This window comes from Pseudoliparis swirei, chromosome 15, assembly GCF_029220125.1.
Source record: "Pseudoliparis swirei isolate HS2019 ecotype Mariana Trench chromosome 15, NWPU_hadal_v1, whole genome shotgun sequence".
Taxonomy (NCBI): domain Eukaryota; kingdom Metazoa; phylum Chordata; class Actinopteri; order Perciformes; family Liparidae; genus Pseudoliparis; species Pseudoliparis swirei.
In genome coordinates, this window is record NC_079402.1 from 11,473,400 (window position 1) to 11,497,623 (window position 24,224).

Sequence of the window (24,224 nt, forward strand, 5' to 3'; positions counted from 1 at the left end):
TCTGTTGAGCCTCTAATAATAATACAACATATATATATATATATAGTTATGACTTTTCTGTTCTTCCTGACTCAAACTAAATACGCTCTAAACTGGAAAGAAGAAAGTGTGTGTGTTAGTGTGAAGTGTGTTTAAAGTTGTGTCTCCTGACTTTCATCCTCAGCAGCCGGAAGAGAGAGGACCACGCTGCGCTGCAGGAAGCATCACAAAGGCGCCACCAATCCAATGTGTCCATCAAAGGTTGGTGGAGATGTTCAGCGGTCGCTTTGGAGGCATTTATTAATGTGTTCATCTGTTATTAACTGAGGTCCACCCCTCAGGGCGTGGCCGAGCAGGAAGTGGCGGTACGTTGCTTTAAATAGGACTGAAGCTCACGATTACTTTCATCGATTATCACATTATTCTTGTGTTTATTTCTTTGTCTTTTTAAACCTTTTTTTATTTTTTATGAGGAAATGCAAAGAATAGAAACGGTAGAGGAACCCAACAATCATCACATTCAGGGTACTAGAGTAGAGGTGGACCATGTGGCCTGGAACACAATCGGACTCTGCTTCCTAACTAGACCGACATGCGGGTTCAGGTCTTCAGGTCTTCACAGACCGAGTCCAGCAGCTCTACACCAGACGGCCTTTACAGAGAGGTACCGACCTCTTCTTCACTTCCCTCGAGCGACGGGCGGTTCTCTGTAGATGGGGACCTAACGGACATGTAGGCCGCAAGGTGAACCACGAAAAGTCCTTTAGAAAATGAATCCCGCTCCACAGTCGCGCATCTCCACAATATTTAGTTCATAAAAAAGAAAGTCGTGCTTAGCTACCAAAAAAAAGTCCGTCGCTGAATTTGCCGTCGATTCTCGATGCGACTATGTTTTATGCCGAACTAGTTTCTCCAGAGCGTAATAGGATCTTGGTCACGAGTGGTGGCACGGTTCGACACGTGATCGTTCTACACCAATGAGGTAGCTGCTTTTTGTCAACAGAATGGCAAGATGGCGTCCTCGAGCAGTACGGAAGACGAAGAAAATACATCGGAATATATTAATAAATCAAAAAACAAACATTGTTTTTGCATATTACTTCAGTCAAGCACGAGGAGGTACATTATTTCACCACTACACGATGGAATACATACAGGACAAGCCTACAAACGTGGCTCGGGTTGGACGGTGAGTCCCTGAGAACTTCAAACACTGTGTTGATGTGGAGTTTGACAATATTCCCGAGGATGCTGGCTTCCATCACACGTGCTACCGTAGATTTACGGACAAAAAATCCATGGCAAAGGTGGAAAGACGTCTCGCACGTGAGAGACGAGAATCGACGGAAGACCACGAGGCCATTCCATCGACTTCTAGCGGCACGAGTCCAACAAAGAAACTGCGATCCAGGTCAGGGCTGCCAGTCGCAGGCTCTGGCCCCGTTCTTCCTGCCCTGTGCATAATTTGCCAAAAAAAGGAGAAGTTCGTCAACCGAGCAGGCAAACGACAAAGGGATACTCTGTCAAAGGCTGAAACATTAACAGCAGGTAAACACACACACACACACACACACACACACACTGTGGTTGAGTGACTGAAAGGTACAATTATGTGTGAGATATGTCAACAAACTCATTGAGCTATCCTTTTTGTTTTGTTAAGGCCAATTGCAGAAAGCTGCCGAGTTGAAGGATGACCAAAGTATTCTTTTGCATATATAAGACAAAGACTGTGTGGCTCTGGAGGTGCAGTGCCACAAAGGCTGTTATAATCAGTACACCAGGTTTTTGACGAGGCCTGAAAAACCAGAGAAAGACCAGTAAGTTATTTATTATATTGCATTTCAAGGAGCTACTAACTTAACATTGCAGAAGTAAACATTCAATCTGCATTCTGTTGTATGTGCACACAATCACAACACATATTCATTTATTTCCTTCTCATTCATATGTGTTCTAGGAATGAGCCCACGTTTGATGTCAGCTATAAGACAGGGCTCCAGACTCACTTTTTTTACTAGGAGCACAGTGGCCCCTAACTTAAAATTTTAGGGGCGCAAGCAGAAAATTTAGGGGCGCACACTATAAATCGATCAAGATTGACAGCTGCGCCGTCAGCTCCCATGGCAACTGTCTTGTCTAACCACCCTGTTTCTGTCCCTAGTTTCTTGAAGGCCTCTTTGGTGGCATCATATACACCTTAAAATGAAATCACATATTGTGCACAATTATTTATGTGTTAGTCCTACCACCAGCCTAACAGCTTAATCATTATGGTGCCTGTTTGCCTTCATAAACTGCAAAACATTCACAACAAAGAACTCTTCAGAAGTTACTGTATTGAGTTTAAACATAATTTGAGAGAAAACATACCTTGAGCATGTGCATGTTGCACTTCGATGTGGCCAATCAAAACATTTGTTGGTTTCCCTTGTTGCAGGATCCTGGCATATATGATTTCACACTCTTTTGTTGACGTATCTGTGTCCCCATCAACCATGATTGACAGATAGGAGCGTCCTTAATCTTCTCGTACGTCTTCCGTCTTCCGTTTTGCTTAGTATCTTTAATCCCTTCCCACTAAGGATCAAACACGTTCCTACATGTTTGCTCCTCATTGATAACACTCAGTAGCGGACCATGTGATTTGTGTCATCTGACCAGGGTGGCGGTCATAAATGGTTTAGAATAATAACTGATTGAGTGTGTATGAAAATAACCATGAAATTCACCGTAACCATAAACCCATGATCACGACTGTCATTCATAACCAAATGGACACGGGATAGAACTTCACATTGTCTTTGATTATTTATATTTAACCTCTCAGTAATTTTGTTAATAACATCATAGTGGAGGTTTTTTTTAATAATTGTTTTGTGATATGATAAAGGCTTTGTCTAAGCTAAATTATTAAGTCGGCATTCATAATTATATGTTTTCTAATATGAAGAACATTATTGGGACATGGCCACGTTGGTTGTCAACGTGTTCTGGTTCATGATTTGTTGGGTCATTTTTTTCCAAGTAATGTTATTCCAAAGTTATTCCAAGAACCATCTTTTGAAGAATGAAGAAATGATATACTTAAAGAAAAATTATATATATATATATTATTTATATATACATTATATTTATATCTATATATTTAATTTTTGATTTAAAAGATTACAAACTTCTTTAAATGCAGGGAAACTTGAAAGTTTTTGCCAAATATGCTTCTCTTGTGAAGTTTGGTTGATATTTTTATAAAGTAATTGTCTATATAACTTACCAACTATATATATATATATATAAATAAATTGTATAATTAATTGCAGATACATATACATATATATATATACATAATTATATATATATATATATGTATATATGAACCACCAGTAAAGACAAAGCATTTATCATTTTAGCAATTACACCTGAAATGAGAAAAAAAACCTCCACCCTTCCATCACCCCCCATGGAAAAGACAGACGGAACTATTTTCTCTTTGGCTGATTCGACTAAGAGGTGTGCTCCTCTCTTAGGGAGGAGTCAACACGACCGTTCGCCATGGAGGCATCTACGTCAAAGCCGTCATCCCCAGAGGAGCAGCTGAGCTCGACGGGCGGATACAGAAAGGTGACGGCGAGCTCACACATCGAGTCTGTTCCAACGCTTCCTGTGTCCTAACCGCGTGGTGTCTGTCCCGTGCTCAGGTGACCGTGTGGTGGCTGTCAATGGGAATAGTCTGGAGGGAGCCACTCACCACCAAGCGGTGGAAGCGCTCCGAGAAACGGGGCAGGTGAGGGGTGACCTCTTCCCGCAGCGGCCGGCCGACGAGCTGTTTAACTGCCCGCTAACGCCGCGTGAATAACTTTCTCCCTCAGACGGTGCACTTGCTGCTGGAGAAGGGTCACCCGCCTACAGACAGCGTCCAAGCGCCCCACACGCCTCAGTGCAGTCGGCCCGCTGCAGCCGGCGACCAAGACCAGAGCAAGAATAAAGAGCCGCCGCTGGAGGTCAAGGAAAGCCCCGAGTACAGCTTCATCACACGAGGTGAGGCGACCCCACGGCACACACGCTGGGGGATTATAAATGCATGGGTTGACTCAGCAACTTTTTAAAGTAACCAATTTGAATACACCCTAATGTCTCTAATTAGTCGTCTCAGTAGGCTGGGCACCTGTATTTAGACCAATGTATTTTTTACGCTATTCTGTAAGCCCATCCTGTAATTAAAGTAAGTAGGAATCATTTAGCTTGTGTATTCTTTCACAGTGTTACACTAAGCAACGTTTCTCTCTTTAAACAAAGTAATTTATTGTTGGTAATCTCATTACAACCCCTCAGCTGCACACTGCTGCCTATTGAGAGCTCGGGACCTGGTAGAAGACCATGCATTGCTTAAATGTGCTGCGTCACATCCGTCTGATTCTGAATCTGTCATTTAGTGTTTCCTGGTTGATTAGTAACACACAATGTAAATTAAGTTCCTTTTTTAATACTATCATTTTGAAAGATAGCCACTTGATTTATGTAACTCAGACTGCAGAATCCTCAATAGCTCAATCACTCAATTTGGACTCGTTTCAACTCTTTTTGGATGATTTGGAGAGGCGGAACAAATGAAGGCCCCTAAAACGCTTTAAATGTACACAAGTACTTTATTAAAATCCAAACAATTTGGGCCTTTCTTTTTTAATAAGAGGAATTTTCTGGTGTCAAACTTTGGCCTGAGCCCTAACAGGTGCTACGGAGCAGCCTTTTCTAATAGCTACATATGATTGTACTATTTGTAATAGTAAATCCACCTTTAATGTGTATGTGTTCTCAATGACTTTGTCCCACCACCATCTTTACACTCCTATCCTCTGCAGGATCCTGGGAGCGAAGTTGGCCAAGAGATCCGGCACGCGATAAATAACTCCAACCTGCACATCTTTGTTCCCACAGACAATGTGTTTGACGTGCGTCTGCTGAAGAACACGTCAGGTCTGGCCTTCAGTTTCAGTCGGGAGGAGAGCATCCCGGAGGAGTCCCCCGGGTCCAGCATGGTGCGGGTCAAAAAGCTGTTTCCTGGCCAGCCGGCTGCGGAGAGCGGGCGCATCAACGTGGGCGACGTCATCATGCGGGTCAATCGGACCCCCCTCAAAGGACTCTCGCAACATGTGAGTAGGATGTCGCTGCGGTCACAGGTTCCTTTAACTGCTCTGATCTGTCCTCTCATTGGTCTGGTTACTGGTTCCTTCACATAGGAGGTGATATCCGCCCTGAGAGGAACAGGACAGGAGGTGACTCTGCTCCTCTGTAGACCCGAGTACGGGGTTCTCCCTGAAATGGACGCTTCAGCTTTGGTGAGTCAGTAAATTCTTCTTTTTCTTCTTTTTGTCTGCCGACTACTCTGTGGACATTTCAAGAGCCAGTGACTGGTAACTTCATTGAAACTATGACTTCTTCCCAGACGCCCATGCCGTCCCCACGAAAGCAGCCGGTGACCCAGGTGGAGTCCAGCCTGAGCTTCGGCAGGGCAAAGTCTCCTCCGGAGTCGCAGGGCAGCAAGAGTCAGGTCCTCATGGAGGACGCCCTGGAGAGGATGCTGCTCAAATCCCCCGGCCGACACAACAGCTACAGCGACAGCACCGACGGGGATGAGGAGGTGGAGGAAGCCTTCAGCGCCAGCCCGGTGGAGCACAGCAGGCACACCTGGGAGCAGAGTGTCTACCACACCCCCGGCAGCAACCTGGGGCTGGGTCGCTACGACAGCACCGGTCAACTGGACGACACCGTCAACTCGGCCTTCTACTCCCCAAACCTGTCGCTGACCAGCTCGGACCACAGCAAGAGGTACTTGAAGAATGTTTAAATAATCCTCATATCATCCGTATTTATTGTATTCTCTGATATGTCATATTTATTCCCTTTACGGTTGTTTGGATAGGTTTGCTCCATCCCCCGTGGCAGCTGATCTGGAGTCATCCATCCTGCATATGGTGTCCTCCCCCACCGCCCCAAGCCCGGATCCCCTCCCTCCCCCACTGCCTCTGCCGTTAAACCTCACCCTGCCCGGCAACGGACAGGACATGGAGGACTTTGTCCCGGTAAGGAGCGAGTAAAGAAGAAAAATTACGGTGTCTTCAGACCCAGGGTAACTTCTCTCACTGAGATGCATCTCTGTTTCTAGGAGGTGGAGCTCAGGGTCTCGTTGGTGAAGTCGGAAAAGGGCAGCCTGGGCTTCACCCTCACAAAAGGTAACGACCACGGATGTTACATCCACGACATCGTGCAGGATCCAGCCAAAGGAGACGGAACCCTGAGGCCCGGGGACCGGATGATTACGGTATTCACCCTCATTCCCTTAATCTGATCACAGCCTACAATGTTTCCGCCTGTGTTGTTGGTGCATTAAAGTCAACGAAATACTTTGGTTTCAACCCGATATAGTTTTCATTTATGGGAAAAGCGTCTCAAGCAAACAGGCGAACGATTCCTTTAAATTCGGGAAGCGTGACTTGTTTATTTTCCCTCTGCAGGTGAACAACACAGATGTGAGCAACATGGGCCACACCGAGGTGGTCAACCTTGTGCGCGCGGCGCCTCGCGTGGTCGACTTGGTGGTAGGGAGAGTCCTGGAGGCCCCCAAGCCCCCCATAGAAGCCCATCTGCTGCCTGACATCGGCTTCAAGGGCAGTCAAGAACCACTGGGTACGAACACAACACGTCTGGCTCTTTTCATCGGTCTTCTCAGATTTCCCAGATCTAAAATACGTCCGTCAAGTCCTGATTGTTCCACATGTGGTTCTATTGCCAGGTTTGGTGCTGGATGGCGGCTGTGACAGTATATACGACGTCTTGTTTGTGAGGGACGTCGTTCCCGGTTCACTGGCCTTCGAGGAGGGCAGCCTGAGAACACTCGATCTAATCCACTACATCAACGGAGCTCCCACGCAGGAGCTGACTCTCAGTGAGAGCAGCAGACTGATGGACCTGTCGCTCGACGACCTCACACTCAAAGCCACGAGGTAGTCGAGAAAAGAATGGCGCGTGTAGCCTGAATGGGATTTGTCATGTTATCTGAATGGCATTAAAACAAGTCATTTTATCATTTTTATTTCCTCAAAGGGATGGAAAGCCCGTTTCCCCCTGGCAGAAGAGTGTCTCTTTTCTTAATAACAACGTTAGCCCCAAAGTTTCATCCAGCATGAATGGTATGCTTTTGATTTTAAAGGCGTGACTTGTTAAATAAATATGATAAAATGCTGATTGTGTCTATTATTTTGCATATAATTTGTTTTCTGTTTCAGGGTTTCTGAAAGAAGAAGATCCGAGCGATACAGAGAGTCTAGCAGCAATTTGTCCTTCAGGGGTAAGTTTAGAAATACATTTGTATTTCTTCTTGTGATTATAACGTCACTGCCAGACAGTCGTCGACTCAAGTTTTGATCACAGATTAAAGTATGAATCCACTTTTCTTTTTATTGCACGTGCAGGAGGAGATCATACATCTGGACCTGGAGAAGCTGCAGGCCGGAGGTCTGGGGTTCTCTGTGATTGGAGGAGAGAGGGGGATCTTTGTGAAGTCCATCACCCCGGGAGGACTAGCAGAGACCTCCAGGGAACTGCAAGTGGGAGACCGGCTGCTGAAAGTGAGTTATATTTCACCTCTGCTGCTCAGAAGTCAAGTGCGTATTGATATATGGACTACTATTTAAGTTATTATTTATATCATTTACTGTGACCTCTGCCCACCCTATGAACCGTACACAAACAAAATAACACAAATGCAAAGCGTTCAATCTGCTGAGCATTTATCCTGCATGCTTTGTCTTTCTTCCTCACGTGTGTCAAACGTTGTGATGTCTCTTGCAGGTGAATGAGGAACTCATGACCGGCGTGTCCCACACCAAAGCCGTCACCACCATCCGTAAAGCTAAAGGCCCGGTGCATCTCATCGTGTCCAGACCGCCCGACCAGAACCCAAACACACATGGCCTATCTGCCCATCAACTCGGACAAGTGCAATGGAAACACAGGCAAGAGACGCAGAACGTGGAATCTGTTTGTCTCATTTGCGAAGATGTCATTATACTGTAACAAAATGTGACCAGTGCCATCATTATTATTAATATTCTGCACACACCCCACGCTCCTTCTTGCTGCTTTCAGATGTGAGTGAGGACAGTGGAGCAAAGACTCTGTTTCCTCTCCGTAATGAGCTGAAACCCGGCAGCTGCCCTGTTCTACCACCAATAGGTACGTGCAGGCTAGAAGTCTCTGTAGAACCATGAGTGTTGTTTAATTTGACTTGTGTATATCTCATAATACGATTGTTGCCTTCACAAACTCTGCGCCGCACTCTTGTGTACAGACTATGAAGAGGATCCACTCGGACACAAGAGAGAGACGCAGCACAGCGCAGAGCTTTCCGAGGACACCGACTGCGACGGCTCTTCTTTACCCGAAGACTCCCCTGAGGTTCAATTCTAATCTTTCCATCTTGATGAAACTCTGAAGCTAAATGCAGCAGATGATTGATTTTTTTATTTTTATTCTTTCAAAATAGAGTTCCAGGGAAGTGGAAGTGGAAGACGATCCGAGGAATGAAAAGTAGGATTCTGATTCTCGGGTTCACTCGTAGCTCTGAATATATTAATAAGCTTCTCACTGGTTATGTTTTTTAATTGACAGCTATCTGCAAATGAGTGTTGGACAGCAGGAGGAAGATGAGATCACGTGGGGGAGTGATGAGCTGCCAATTGAAAACATGAACTCTGAATCGAGAGACGGTAAGAGCGGCTTTGGATTTTAATTTTGATTTAATGTGAGAAGGGAATACATAATCTGGGTTGGCAAAAGAGATCTAGATTCCAACATTTAATGCATTTCGTGCAGTGAGAATGGAGTCTAAAATAAAGAGGAAGTCATGGGTCAAACATTCGCCTAATATGTTTTCACATTTAAGATTTGTCTTTATTGACAAAACATCTTTTGGGGCAATTTTTTTCTCGTAAATCTGCTTTAACTGTTTCTACCCCCCCCCCCCAATTCCAGACGAGCCAATCATCACCGAGGATGAGCTGACCTCTTTGCCCCTCATCAAGGTGGTCCCCGATGGCCAGTACACGGGCCCGCAGCTCAACACTGTGGTCCGCATGATGAGGGGCCTTCTGGAGCAGAAGGTCCCGCTGCAGGAGTTCGATGTAAGAATCTACCAAGAATTGCGATGCCTGTGAATTAATTGCAATTAATTCGATGAATTGATCATCCGTGAATATAATTTTTAGGTTTTTTTCCACCCCGGCAGAATCTTCAGAACCTCCAGCCGCTGGACGACTGTTTGATCGGTCAGACGAAGGAGAACAAGAAGAAGAACCGCTACAAGAACATCGTTCCCTGTAAGAAAGTGTTTCCTCACGGGAAGCAGGAGGGCTTTTTTATAAGTTTAGATATTTAAAATGTTGGACATCAATTGAGAAATCTATTTTTTTCCCTGTCCAAATCTCTTCCAGTCGACACGACTCGAGTTGTGCTGGGCCGAGACGGCGGCTACATCAACGCCAACTTCATCAACATGTCCGTGAAGGAGGAGAACTACATGTACATCGCATGTCAGGGGCCCTTACCCACGACTCTGGGGGACTTTTGGCAAATGGTCTGGGAGCAGAAGTCCAACGTCATCGCCATGATGACCCAGGAAGTCGAGGGCGGGAAGGTGAAATGTCAGCGGTACTGGCCGGACACGCCGAGGACGGCGGAGATGGTGGACGACCGGTTGCAGATCACGCTGATCAAAGACCAATACCTCGACAACTTCGTCATCCGACTCATTGAAGTCAAAGATGTCCAGGTTAGTTTGTTTACAAGATTAAAATGAAATGTGAACCTGACACCTTAAGCTGAGAGTCTCTCCTCCTTCAGACCAATGAGATACAGCACGTGACTCATCTGAACTACACGGGCTGGCCGGACCACGGGACGCCCGAGCAGCCCGAGCAGCTGCTCACCTTCATTTCCTACATGAGGCACGTCCACCGATCGGGGCCCATCGTCTCCCACTGCAGCGCGGGCATCGGCCGATCGGGAACCCTCATCTGTATCGACGTGGTCCTGGGTCTCATCAGTAAAGACGCCGATGTAAGCGGACGATCTTTATCACGTTTGTATTGTGTGTTGTTTCATAAAGGAAGGTTCTGTTTTTTTATTTATTCGTCTCTTCTTTGCTTAGTTTGACCTTTCAGATGTGGTTAGGAACATGAGGCTTCAGAGGCAGGGAATGATCCAGACAGAGGTGAGCTTTAAAGTTTTATTTAAATAGCTTGATTCTTAACTGCTCTGATCATCTGTTTGGTTCATTTTCCCTTGTTTTGTTCTTCTTCTTTTTTTACAGGAGCAATATGTGTTCTGCTATCAAGTGATCCTGTACGTCCTCAGATGCCTTCAAGCGGAGGAAAACATCTCTGGATAGTAGCCGTCGTAAAGAGACTGAGTCACACAGATCAAAACAAAAGTGGAGGAGCGTTAACACCGGCAGAAATTGCCAAATTACATTCCATGTTTTTTTTAAATGCCTTAAAATATCCAGTTCCTTGAGAGTACATCCTTTTAAAGAAGTCTATATTTTTATGTTTTCTTTTTGAGTGCTCTCTCCCTCTATCTTTCTCTCTTTCTCGCTCTCATTGGCTGCTACTACTTTTCAATGCATTTATGAGAACTGCTGATTGTATTTTCTTATTGTCCCCTACAAGAGAACACTAATATTTCCTTTCTTTTTTCCACAAATTCTTGGATATTTTAAAAATAGTAATGAAAGTGATAAATGATTTCATATATTATGTGGAACAAAACTGTACTTGTGTATTTTGAATCCTACTTTGATGCTGGAATATGCCTTGACAGAATACTATGTCAGTATTTGCTTTGTAAATCTATTATACAGTAATTGCTTACTGCCTGAGGTAAATGATGACATTAAAAGTGTACATATTCATCTCCTGAAAATTAAACTGCCTACATTTTAAGTGGAATGTGGAGAAAAGTTTTATTTCAGAAAAAAGAATCAAATATGTTGTCTTTATAATTTATAGACACATTATCCTAATTCAGATGAGGAAGAGAAGCTGCAACGGCCCCCTGGCTCGCTAACTTGTCCGAGCTGCCGAACAGCTCCGGCCTCTCGGGTATCGGCATCACCTGCAGCAGCCAGTTAATTAAGGCTAGCGCCGTTCAGCTAGCGGATGTTAGCGTTTTAGCACCATTATAGCGTCAGTAACCTGGCCTGAGAATTACATTGTTTCATCAAAGATTAGATAGTTACATGTTGTGTCCCGTGACAGATATAAACAGTAGTATGCACACACATAAGTACATATTTACATACACAACATGTTCATACATATAAACAGGTTCTTGTCAGTGCCGTCGATCTCCGTGACCTTGTCGCCATGGAAACATTGTCACATGACATTTCCTTTGGTTCTGTGCTGTGACGTCGCTACTCGCTAGTGACGTCACGGAGCGCCGAACCAAAGTCTGTATATAGAAGTGATTTCCAGCAGTCTGCAGCACCCTTTCTTTTCTCAGAAGGGGTTGAGGGATTACTTGTGAATTCCACAGAAGGGGCGGATGGGGTAGGTGAATCTGAAGCGCCTACCCCCCCTCCCTGCGGAGAGGGGTAGGCGATTCTGTGAATCAGCTACTCCTCTCCCGGTGTGTGGCGGTTTGGTGAGATTCACCTGCAGCTACACTCTCTCCCAATAGGGGGGCTCTGTGGTATTCAAGGTAAGAGGTTGTGGAGACGTCCACAACCTCGCGGGGTGGGGGGGACCTAAAGATCATGATATGCATAATATAGAACAATATAGCTCTTCAATACTAAAAGAGAATTTAAAGGAACATTTCCTTTTCTTAAAACCATTTCCAATATGAGAATTTAGATATTTAACAAACAGTGTTTTGTGCAGAATATATATATATATATATATATACAATATATGTATATATATATATACAAAATATGCATATATAATATATGTATATATATGTGTGTGTGTGTGTGTTTGTTTAGTATGTATATATATATAAATAAATGTAAAATATATATATATGTGTGTGTGTTTAGTATATATATATTTATATATATGTAAATGAATTAAATATATATATGTGTGTGTGTTTAGTATAGATATATATTTATATATACTAAACATATATACTATATAACTCCCACCTCCACAGGGGCAGAAGTGAAGAGGCAGACTCCATTATTAAAAACAAGTTGTTTCTAAACTTAAAACTGTCTGGAAGAGACAAAAAGACAACTCTCTTTACCGTGCAGGTGTTCTGGTGGCACGGGCCGCTCTTAAAAAAGCAGACACCTGCCACTCGATCACAAACTCACGCTCTTCTTCTTTTAGGCGTACACAAATAAAAGAAATGGGTCGGGATGAATCTGGGTACCAGGAGTATTTTATATTTGATGGACGAGTGTCGCACACAAGCTACTTGGCTCAGTATGAACTCCATGAAGGTCCAGTGAAGAGCCGGAACCAGCTAATGCAGAATATACACACGTGCTACTTTATTAAAAGTGTTAATTAGATGATGGTTCATGCATTGAGTTCTTAATTACCATATACATATAATATGTGGACAAAAAATATAAACGCCTCAATATATAATGCTGTTTTAAAACAATTCTGTGAACTAGAAGCTCAGTAATAAACAGAATTCAACAGCGTTAAGAACATATATATATTTACATTATATATAAAACATATATGTGGTATATTAAAAAACATGTATAGAACACGTGTATTATTTATTTATACTATAAAAGTATTTGCATTGAGGGGAAAAAATGAAGAAGAAGAAAATAAATAATAATAATTCAATATATATTTTATTTATAATTTTGTTCATATTATATGTACTATAAAAGTATTTGCATTTTTATTTTTAACTTAACATAGTGTTCAGCCTTAATTGTTGCTTACTCAGTGGAGCCCCCTGTGAGGAGAGAATTACCCACAATGCATTGCGTGAGATCAGGACTGTTTTCCAAGGCTTCTCAGTCACGGTGCAAATTTTGTTTTTTGTTGTTGACGTGTCTCATATATTTCAGAGCTCACGGTCACTTCACAGAAACCGTCCGCACGTTTCTCAATGCTTTAGTTGTCAAGTTATTTGCTCTTTGATGTGGCGGAGTTGGGAGTTGGCTGCCCCGTAGCATTGTGGGTAATGGTAAGGTCTCATCGGATTAGGGCTGTGTACCGAAGCACTGTTAGGATGATTTGGATCTTTGTTGGTGTTACTTTCATTCCTCCTCTACTGCAGCAGTGGAGACAAATGAGTTGCAGTGCCGTTTCCAGCCACACCGACACGCTGTCGGACCGGAAGCTTCTGAAGCGGCCGTGAACAGGTGACCCTTTGAACGCCGACTGAACATCCGCCATCTTGGATCCACGTGACCCGGCTCCTGGCTGCCAAAGGACCTGATTACACATCGCTGTCGGTTCAATGCACTATGTATTATTATTTTTTATGATATATAATAATTCATATTCATATATGTCACCCAATGTTTATGTAATATACTGTTATTAGATATTATTAGACATAGTATATATAATACATATATTATCGTATATATATTATGTTAACCAGTGTATATTTAATACACTGTTATTATATATAGTATATATAATAATACATATAATAGTATGTATGTATTATTATATATTATAAACTGAGTTAGGTTTAGGAGCAGGGTGAGCAGGTCCCTGAAACAGAGTATGATGGTGATGATGCTCCTGCACGGCCCTCTTGTGGCCAATGATGTTCATTAGACTCAAAAGACGACAGTGCTGAAAACACCATCTCTGTGCTGTTTGTTGTTATGCAGGTGGTGAGTTCAGGGCCGCTTTGAGATCTAATAAATATCCTTATTGAGCCTTACGGGATACGAGCAATTGTCATTACAATGGCAACATGAAGACTATTAGGCAGTAGTCTTCAGATTTAAAGTGTTTTCTTATATTTTTAAAACAAAAATCAAACAGAAAACATGAACCAGACAATCATATTCAATTGTCTTCTTATTTCTTTGTGGATATTTATTGGACTATCAACAATTATTATGTATTTCTTTGTTTCTTTTGTTTGTGTATCATTCTAAATTATACCTATTGATTTTTTGGTGTACCTACCTAGTACAGGCAATGCAGACAATTAATAGTGAGAATAGTGAATATACTCTGAGACATTATCAAGTACGAACAAGACACGCAACGACAAGACTCACAAATGCTTCGCCGCCTCGGAGCCGACGCGTGCTGAACTCATCCACGTAGAGGACCGGCACCATTTCCTGAGAGGTGGTCTCACAACACGGCACCTGAAGAGGGTGAAAGAGAGAGAGAGAGAGGACGAGTAAGGCATGGTGAGACAATTTGAAGAACAATAAACGACTTGAATGTATTTATTTTTCTTCTAATCTCATATAAACCTTTATACTGATGGCAAAATAGAACATGCAGACATGTGATACATGCTGTAGCAGACAGTCATGTGAGAAAAGGTGGAGATGTACAACAGACAGAATTGTAGCCAATGAGATAAAAGAAAAAAGAAAATCGTGAATGTGGCCTTTTAAAATGTTCTGCTGGAACTCACACACACATCTGTGTGTGTGTATATATATATAAATATCTGCGAGTGCATTCACTTGTGATTGTCCAACTGAGGGGAGTTTCTTGTATCTGGTGCGTTGACAGGAGAAGAAAACCGGCTCATCTATTGGTTTCACCTCCCGGACCAACAGAACCACTGGAACTCAGGCCAGTGGAGGAGAAGCTCAAAGACTCGAGTGCACTTCATCTGTAGGAGGACTACGTTACAGTACAAGTATGTCAGCTCATTTAGGGGTTTGCAGACAATCACTTCCCTCTTCAAATGCCTTGGAGCACAGGTGTCAAACACAAGGCCCGCGGGCCGAATCCGGCCCACCACGTCATGTTATGTGACGGCTTGAAAGACACGTGATCACCTTTTCTTCAAGAAATTTAAGAAAAATATCCTGTGCTTTTATTTTGAAGGTTTCAAATTAAATGGATTTATGTGATAATATTAGAGAAATGTTCTTATGTAGATTATTTCTGCACTCAAATAAACAATAATCAAATGCAAAGAGAGTCATTTAACAATATGTTCGGGTATAGTTTATACAGAGTTTCAGTTACACCGGCCCTTTAAGAGGCGGCCGTGATGCTGATGTGGCCCGCGGTGAAAATGAGTTTGACACGCCTGCCTTAGAGAATTCTACCTGTGAGTCAGCATCCTGGGGGTCGGCGTGGGGGGGGGGGGACACTGCACGGCGTTCCCTCGGGGGTGGCAGAGTGCACACTGCACCACGGTGAGGCTGGCAGGGTGGAGGACCCAGTTGTCCCATCCCAGATCTTGCAAACACAAGAGCAGATATTATAACACATGTGCAGTACCCCATATAACTTCCCCCTCTCCCCTCTTTCTTTCACAGGAACAGCACTCAGCACTAGCCTTAAACACTGTACTTAATACTGTATATTATTTTACCACCTTATGGACAGTGTGTTTTTATATTTTATCTTCTTCTTCTTATTATTATGATAGTGTGTGTGTACCTCTGTTGACTCGGAGAACCCTGCACAACAATTCCAGTGTGTCTGGACTGTTGCTCTGGGCACGGAGGGCAAATAAAAAACCTTGACCCTTGACCCTTGAACCTTTCTTCCCGTCGATATGCACGCTCACACGTCGTTGCGTACCTTTCATGAAGATCTCCGAGGCCGTGGAACAGCACTTCAGGCTCGTACTGTTTCCAACGTCAGGCGACACAGAGGAGCCAGAGGCCGCTGGAGCTGGAAGGACACGGAGAGAGAAGAGACACTTTTATTTGCTGGACTGTGAAAAGGCCACAAAGGATTAAAAGAGGGGAAACGATGTGGGCTCCACGGGAGTTTCTCTGAATTCCTTGTTCCACTTACTCGCCGTGTCCTCGGCTCGGTGAGCGCTGCCGCTGAAGGTCGACCTCCATTGCACTCCGACGCCGTCCAGCCCACCGGCAGGCAGCCGGGGCTCGGCCTGCAGGTTGAGGGCCCCGAGGAGGCCCTTCCTGACGGACTGCAAGGACTCGCCCTGGCACCTATCACATGCCACTCAGGTTATTCACAGAGTGCATACCATTAAGAAACATATTACACACAGAAATACAAATACAATTCTGCACATGTCACAAAAAATGTGTGTGAACACAAATGAAGTGCGTTTGTTCGTGGCTGCAGACGTGCTCTCTCAAGGCCCTCGGTGAACTGGGGAAGAGCTTTGCAGGCGAAGCCAAGAGAGAGAAATGTTGGCTTCATGTTGGAATACTTTATTTCCCTGCTGAAGCTTGAGCAGAACAGTTTGCGTACAACATTCTGACAAAAACCAAGTGGTCACAGTGACACTGAATCCAGCCCAGAATGTTTAATATCCCTGGAACTCAAAAAGGCGTCAGCGCAAACACATCCAGTGATGTGTGATCTGATGCCGGGGATATTTTAAACTATAATAACCTCTGAGGACAAAAAAAAGAAGCATGAGATCGGAAGAGAAGGTTTTTAAAGACCGACCTGTGATGGGAAACCGGAGAGTTAGCAGAGGCCGCGGCTTCCTCCTCGGACGGCTGCAAGACAAACGCAATCACCACTGAAGGGCCCAGAAGAATCACCATGACGACGAGCGTAAAGGACATGGCGGCCACGAGCTGGACGGTCACTCTATGGACTGGATCGGCGCTCTGGGAGTCAGGCGTGTGGCGGCGTGCGGCTGCGGTGGGTTCCAGTGCTTCTGGTTGGAGGAGACGACGGGAGTGACCAGACGGGGATGCTCCTCTAGCTCTTGTTCCTCAGGGCCTGGGAACCTGGCTTTTTATCTTCTGGTCGCCCAGCTTGACCTTGGGATATTTAACAATGTCCACGGTTTGTGTGTGAAAGAGTGCAAGGAGGATAATAAGAGAGCCTAATAGACTCAGGACAGAAAGACAGGAACAGAGGTGAGAGGGAAGCGGCGTAATAAAACCATCCGTTGTGTGATTAGTTTCAACAGGAGGAAATCACAACTCACAAGAGATCCACCGATGAATCTCTTTTTTATTATTATTGAGAACAATTTAAATCAAATTAAAATAAATAAATTAAAATGCATGTGTACATGTCTGTGACCTTTTTTTATTTTTTATTTAAAGAAACAAAATACATAGATGAAGGCAGATGTATATGTATGAGTGTATGCATGTACGTGGAATTGAATTGGTTTCCAGGCAAGAAAATAAGAAAAAAAGAATTAAGATGAATTAACGAATCAATAAGATGAGTGGTGTCATGTTTGTAAAAATGTAGTGAATGATGACCAGATGTAGTGGTGTTCTGTTCTGTTGTAAATGAGAGGTGAGGTGAGTTTTTCCATTGAAATATATTCTGACATTAAATTGTTCCAGTGTGTGATATTTGTGTTATTCCTTGATTTCCAGTTCATGAGTTTTGTTCACGGATTAATCTCAAAGTCAGGGAACCAAACTTTTTGAAATGTTTACAGAATTATGTTCATTTTATGATACAAATGTTTAGTTTTCTTAACGCTGTTTAATTCTGATTATTACTGAGCTTCTAGTTAACGGTATTGTTTTAAAACAGCATTATATATCGAGGCGTTTCTATTTTTCTTCGACCAAGAAATGTTCTTATGTAGATTATGTCTTTCAAGCCGTCACATAACATGACGTGGTGGGCCGGATTCGGGGAACAAGCAAACACGTGAAACACAGCGAGTGTGGAGAGCACATCACATGCGGGCCTATCTCCTCTCACACTTATCTCAGACCTTTACAGTGTGTGTTCAACACGGAGCGTGGGAACCAAAGCAAATCCTCCTCAAGAGAACTCCTGCATCCCGGCTTCTCCTTTCTGACGCTGCTCACCCTTCTCCTAAACCTAACTCAGTTTATAATATATAATAATATATACATACTATTATATGTATTATTATATATACTATATATAATAACAGTGTATTAAATAGACACTGGTTAACATAATATATATACGATAATATATGTATTATATATACTATATCTAATAATATCTAATAACAGTATATTACATAAACATTGGGTGACATATATGAATATGAATTATTATATATCATAAAAAATAATAATACATAGTGCATTGAACCGACAGCGATGTGTAATCAGGTCCTTTGGCAGCCAGGAGCCGGGTCACGTGGATCCAAGATGGCGGATGTTCAGTCGGCGTTCAAAGGGTCACCTGTTCACGGCCGCTTCAGAAGCTTCCGGTCCGACAGCGTGTCGGTGTGGCTGGAAACGGCACTGCAACTCATTTGTCTCCACTGCTGCAGTAGAGGAGGAATGAAAGTAACACCAACAAAGATCCAAATCATCCTAACAGTGCTTCGGTACACAGCCCTAATCCGATGAGACCTTACCATTACCCACAATGCTACGGGGCAGCCAACTCCCAACTCCGCCACATCAAAGAGCAAATAACTTGACAACTAAAGCATTGAGAAACGTGCGGACGGTTTCTGTGAAGTGACCGTGAGCTCTGAAATATATGACACGTCAACAACAACAACAAATTTAAATAATTTGCACCGTGACTGAGAATGCTAATCGATTGCGCTAGCTTTGGAAAACAGTCCTGATCTCACGCAATGCATTGTGGGTAATTCTCTCCTCACAGGGGGCTCCACTGAGTAAGCCACAATTAAGGCTGAACACTATTTTTTAAGTTAAAAATAAAAATGCAAATACTTTTATAGTACATATAATATGAACAACATTATAAATAAAATATATATTGAATTATTATTATTTATTTTCTTCTTCTTCATTTTTTTTCCCACAATGCAAATACTTTTATAGTATAAATATATAATACACGTGTTTCTATACATGTTTTTTAATATACCACATATATGTTTTATATATAATGTATATATACATTTATATGTATACATATGTATATATGCATATATATATTTATATATATATATATATATATATGAATCCTGCAATTTACATTAATTAAAACTCGTAAACTCTCACCACCTTAAGAGAGTTAGCCGCATACAGGTCCAATCAACTATTCAACTTTTTATCAAATGCATCTGTCTGTGAGATCTGTGGATACCACAACGTTTGCATGGACCTGTTTTTGGGGTCCTTATCTCAGAGCTATCGGTCCCAAACTTTAGGGTATTCATATTCAGATGCCCCTCTTTGAATTTGAAAATGATCCAGATATTTAAGTTGTGGGCACGCAAGCAAGACGCAAGCAAGACGCACGCATTGCCATGGTAACGACCTGGCCGAGGCTATATAAACAGCCTCGGCCCCTTTGCACTTTGACCTCAACCCGAGCTTGAAGCCTCTTGTTGACCAGAGCTGTGAAGCTAAAACCTTGAGCTGTTGACCGCTAACTGAAAGTTATCCTTGAATCTCGTTCTAGCTCCTGACTTCCTGTTTCGTGGACCACCGAGAAGCCGGAGAATGGAGGACCACGCGCGGCCCGGAGGTACGTTTTAAATTTATATTTAGCATTTTTGTTATTTATTCTTACCTTAAAACCATTTAAAACGTTCTCAGTTGAGAAATCAGTGAAAACTTTTGAGTTCATAGTTGAACATTTCCAAATTTCAAGGAGCCTGTTTGGAAAAATACAGATGTGGTGGAGGTTTCTCAGTGTAAAATGATTATTTGAGGACCGGAATGTCTTAAAAGTCACTGGATATCTGTGGTATGTGTTAACTATTCGTGTAGTGGATTTAAAACAGTTATTTTATTTAGAGGGTATCAAATATGACAGTTTTTACCTTGACATTTCTGAAAAGGGGAAAGTGAGAAGATATGAATCATTGTTTAGTCTGGAAGGTGTGGCTCACGAGTCTAAACGGTTGTACATTGACCTGCTAACTGATTGATTAGCAGCTGGAATCTGAAACTATTATTGATCAATGTAATCCAGAAATATTTCATGGCGTGACGAATCCTGTTTAAATGTTTCCCTGCAGCTGGTGTCGACTTCGTTGGAGCTCCACAGCCCCCGCCTCCGGGAGGTAACGTTGCACAATATCAGTTTAACGATGCGTATGTGGGTTTGGTGGGTGTCTTGGGCCTTTTGCCACCAGACGAGGTCCAGCTGAGACTCATCCGATTCCGACTCTGCCGACTCATGCGAATGAGGCTCCGACAGCGCCGGCGCCGACCGGGCCGCAGGTAAGTTATCAGGTAAGTAATACACTTGTCCCTGTAAACTTACACTGGTTAAAGTACTGTTATTGGTTTGTTTGTGCACTTTATTTTATATTCTACTGTAAATGTAATATGTTACAATTGTTGCACTTTGTTGATTGTTTAATGTTGTTGTCTTATGTTGCACCACCCGCCATGACACATTCCTTGTATGTGAAAACATACTTTGCAACAGACAGACCGAGGAAAATTGATAGATAGATAGATAGATAGATAAATAGATAGATAGACAGATAGATGGACGGACAGATAGATAGATAGATAGATAGATAGACAGATGGACGGATAGATAGAGCGATGAACAGATACTTTATTCATCCACAGGGGGAAATGTGGTTGTAGAAGCAAGGTTACAGAGTAAACACACAATATATACAATAAAATAGCAGAGAAGGAAATATTCAATTTAAGAAAATTAGATGATAAAGAAAATGTAAAGTCTATACAGTGTATATACAGTGAAAGGGTTATAGCAGTTGGCAGGACTGTTCTCCCGTATCGGTCCTTTGGTATTCCTGTCCTCTCACCCTCTCTTTAGCTGTGAACGTCCTGAAGAAGCTCCGGCCCCAGAAACCAGAAGAGTCCACCAGGAGGAGCAGGAAGAGGAGGAGCCCGATTGCCCGGCAGGACAGCCTTCCCTCGCGCCTGGTATCTCCTTGACGACGATGAAGAAGAAGATGATGAGGGAGGACCACATGAGAAGGATGAAGGACTACAGGACCAGATGAAGAGCGGCGGTTGCCTTTCTTTTAAAGGGCGGAGTAAGTAATCCCTCACTCAGACTACAGAAGTATCAGGAATAGGATCCCATCATCGGAGGCCAGCTCCAACACAACAATGTAAAGGTTGTGTAGTTCAGTTCAAACGTATTCATGTCTGGTGTTTGTGTCACAGGGCAGGACTCCTCTGTCTCTCCCAGCTGAGGGAGGACGTCAACCAACCCGTCACCCTCAGCTGACCACTGAACAGGTACAATCAGGACCCCCCCGCCCGTCCACCCAGACCCCCGACACCGCCCGCCCCGCCCACACAGGAAGCAGCTGTGAGAAGACGGACGCTTCAGCCTGAACAAGACATAATAATTCTAAAAGCCTTGTAGTACTTCATTTGTCACATGGAATACTGTATGTTCATGTAAACTGTGTCCAGTATTTAGATTATCTCCTGATTGTAATGAATAAATGTACAACAAAATCTAAATATGTCTTTTTATTAAAAACTACTGGGTCAGCAAACACTGTTATGATGTTCATATTAGGTTATACATCGACTTTAATGTTTATGCACTACAATGTTATAGTTTTTATATTTACTTATTGTGTTGATTCTTAACAATTAATGTCAGTAATATATCGTTAGTTTACGCCAGTGCTCATTTTTCATCTTCATAACGGGTAAACGATTAAACCCAAAATTATATTTTTGTTTTGTATTTTGCCAAAAATAGCTTAAATGACCACAAAGATATTTTTATCAAAAACATCCTAAATGGCAAAACGTCAATTGGCAACAATCAGTAACAAATACCAACATATATCTTCACTCTAAATAATCCAACTAAAGCAATGCATCATTTATATTTACAAGATTTTCATTGACGAAAATAGGAAAGTAAGTAACAGACCCCGGCAGGATATGAAATGATGCTTTTATACCAACCTCCTAACTGGATGGAGAACATTGAAACAAAACCAAAGAACAGACAACATGGAGGACGTCTCCACAGCCGCTGGACCTCAGCAGCATGAATGACGTCCTCTGGAGGCTGAGGACAGGAGACATGAGCCGGCACCTCGTCCAGCAGCTCCTGGAGAGACCGTCTGGAAGCTCCTCGCCTCCCAGCCTCCCAGCAGCCGGACAAAGGGCTCGGCCTTCTGGACTCGCTGAACGTGGCATGTCGGTTCCAACCTGTAGAAGGAATCAAACGGAGACTTTAATCGTCCCGTTCATCTTTGGGCCGACGGGCTTTCTGGAAGAACAACTCCCGTCTCACATCTCAAAAACAGAAAAAATAAACCGGAGCATGATGACCACAATATTGTGTATTTGACAAGAATACAGAGAGGGCACTTCTCTCATCCAGGGTAAAAGGGCAGGCGCTTGAGCACCACTAGGGCTCTATCTGTGCACGGGCCTGCTTAGGGGATCCGGTCGAATGAACGCCTGGTTTTGATTCGGACTCCTCCAAATGAGCACGGCTGTAATCCACCAGTATGGTATGGAGGACTCAAAATGACTTAAGTATAAATAAATAAATAAATGCATGAATAAATATAGGAATAAATAAATAAATGCTTAAATAAATGTATAAATAAGTCCTCCATAGTATGGAGGTGGATGGAGTCAAGGGAGAAATAGGACCCAGTGTGGTAAACACAAACACACAAATGTATGCGCACACACACACACACCGAACCTGAAAGAAGTCATTTGTTAGAGTGACTGTGTGTGTGTGTTGTGCAGGCTGTGTGTGTTTGTTGTGCAGGCTATGTGTGTGTGTTGTGCAGGCTGTGTGTGTGTGTTGTGCAGGCTGTGTGTGTGCTGCTTTAATTTCATCTTGATGAAAAACAAGACTTCAATAATTCAGCTCTCTGCCTCCTCGTACCGTGAAAAAATATCCGTCACGTTGACCCGAGGCTCCGCTGCTACACACCGCAGAGTGAGAGACACACACAACTGAGACCTTATTTACACACAAATAGAAAAGCTGTCGGCCTGACTGAAGTCCCGCCCACATGTGGCTAAGATTCACTGAATCTATACTATCAAGACCATTCTTGTCCTTCATCATTTTATCACACATTGTAATAACAGTAATTATAGCACCAAATATTGCAGAATTGTTTCTCCTCCCCCAAAGAAATATAAATATAAAAGCTATACAGGACTAAATTAGTGTATGAACATGTTTATGTTCCTTAATAGGTTATAGTAATACTTGTTATTCTTGCTTATTGTATGTATCGTTATTTATAAGTGTAATATTTCTGGACAGGAATAAAGGAACTAATAGGTAATATACATCTATGAACGATAACAATCTTCTGTTTAGATTTTTATTTCATCATAACAATGTCAGAAATACTACATAAATAGGATTTTCTCTTATTAATGAAGATATTTACACCTTTTAGAAAGCCCTACAATGTAGCCTAAAAACATAAAAAAACATATGCTCTTGTGATTGTTCCTTCCACTATATTTCCAATGAAGTCAGCATATTTGTGAAGCGGTGGTAATATTGTATTTGCTGGCATAACTCGGTTTAGTGGAGAGCTTTGTGATGATCTTTTCGATTATTCTCCAGTCAAAGCTTCTGTAATTCCAAACTCCAGTGGAGCACCTGAACAGCACTTGAATTAATTACTCTGTGCCTTTATCCTTGAAATGATGAAGTTATTTCTAGATGACATCCACAATATATTCTGTATCTGCTGTACATTAGTGTGCAGTGCAGGTCGTGTGTCTCAATAAACTCACACAAATCATCCTTTCTTATTGACTGAGGACACTGAAGGCTGTAGTCAGTGGTGGAAAACAACAACGTAAACAACATAGATGTCATCGTTGTAGCTAACCTTTACCTGCGTTGCACTACACAATCTATAACATGTATTATATTTGATAAACTACAGTAATCATATGAGGGTTAGAAGTGCTATTAAAAACAAGAAAAAACATTTTGAAAGTGAAAGAATGAAAGTCACCGCTGTTATATACCTGACCATTGTAAATGTCATGTCCTTGTGTTGTACCCAGAGACCGAGGACAAGACTCGGTTCTCTAAACTGTCTGTTGTTATTGGATACTGTCCAATAAAACAGAAATGCTGCGAAAAAACGATCGTGGTAAAAATGAAATATTGTTGGAAGAACCGAACTGTAAAGCCCTGCTTAGACCTGCTCCCCGGGCCTTGAGC

The 24,224-nt window shown here is 42.6% G+C and overlaps 1 protein-coding gene, 1 long non-coding RNA gene and 1 pseudogene across 3 annotated transcripts; 2 read left to right on the forward strand and 1 right to left on the reverse strand.

Moving 5' to 3' along the window:
- Positions 1 to 17,147, reverse strand: part of LOC130205507 (uncharacterized) — a 20,647-nt pseudogene extending 3,500 nt beyond the window's left edge.
- LOC130205510 (uncharacterized) lies at positions 161 to 3,597 on the forward strand. 2 transcript variants are annotated; one of them, XR_008833934.1, is made up of 4 exons: positions 161 to 240; positions 983 to 1,527; positions 1,643 to 1,799; positions 3,507 to 3,597. It is a non-coding gene; the product is annotated as an uncharacterized LOC130205510 (long non-coding RNA). The 2 variants fall into 2 exon arrangements; XR_008833933.1 differs by having other exon boundaries at positions 170 to 1,527.
- Positions 7,861 to 10,982, forward strand: LOC130205506 (tyrosine-protein phosphatase non-receptor type 13-like). Its single transcript, XM_056432930.1, has 11 exons — positions 7,861 to 7,991; positions 8,125 to 8,211; positions 8,327 to 8,433; positions 8,522 to 8,565; positions 8,647 to 8,744; positions 9,010 to 9,158; positions 9,263 to 9,353; positions 9,468 to 9,805; positions 9,877 to 10,092; positions 10,184 to 10,246; positions 10,346 to 10,982. Exons 1-11 carry the CDS (start codon positions 7,946 to 7,948, stop codon positions 10,421 to 10,423), a joined length of 1,317 nt encoding a protein of 438 aa, XP_056288905.1. The 5' UTR covers positions 7,861 to 7,945; the 3' UTR covers positions 10,424 to 10,982.
- Positions 17,148 to 24,224: the final 7,077 nt, after the last annotated feature.

Coding starts and splice junctions, on each gene's coding strand:
- LOC130205506 (XM_056432930.1), top strand. CDS start 7,946: ATGGCCTATCTGCCCATCAACTCGGACAAGTGCAATGGAAACACAG. Junction 8,566..8,646: donor GACGATCCGAGGAATGAAAA/GTAGGATTCTGA, acceptor TTTAATTGACAG/CTATCTGCAAATGAGTGTTG. Junction 9,806..9,876: donor TTGAAGTCAAAGATGTCCAG/GTTAGTTTGTTT, acceptor CTCCTCCTTCAG/ACCAATGAGATACAGCACGT.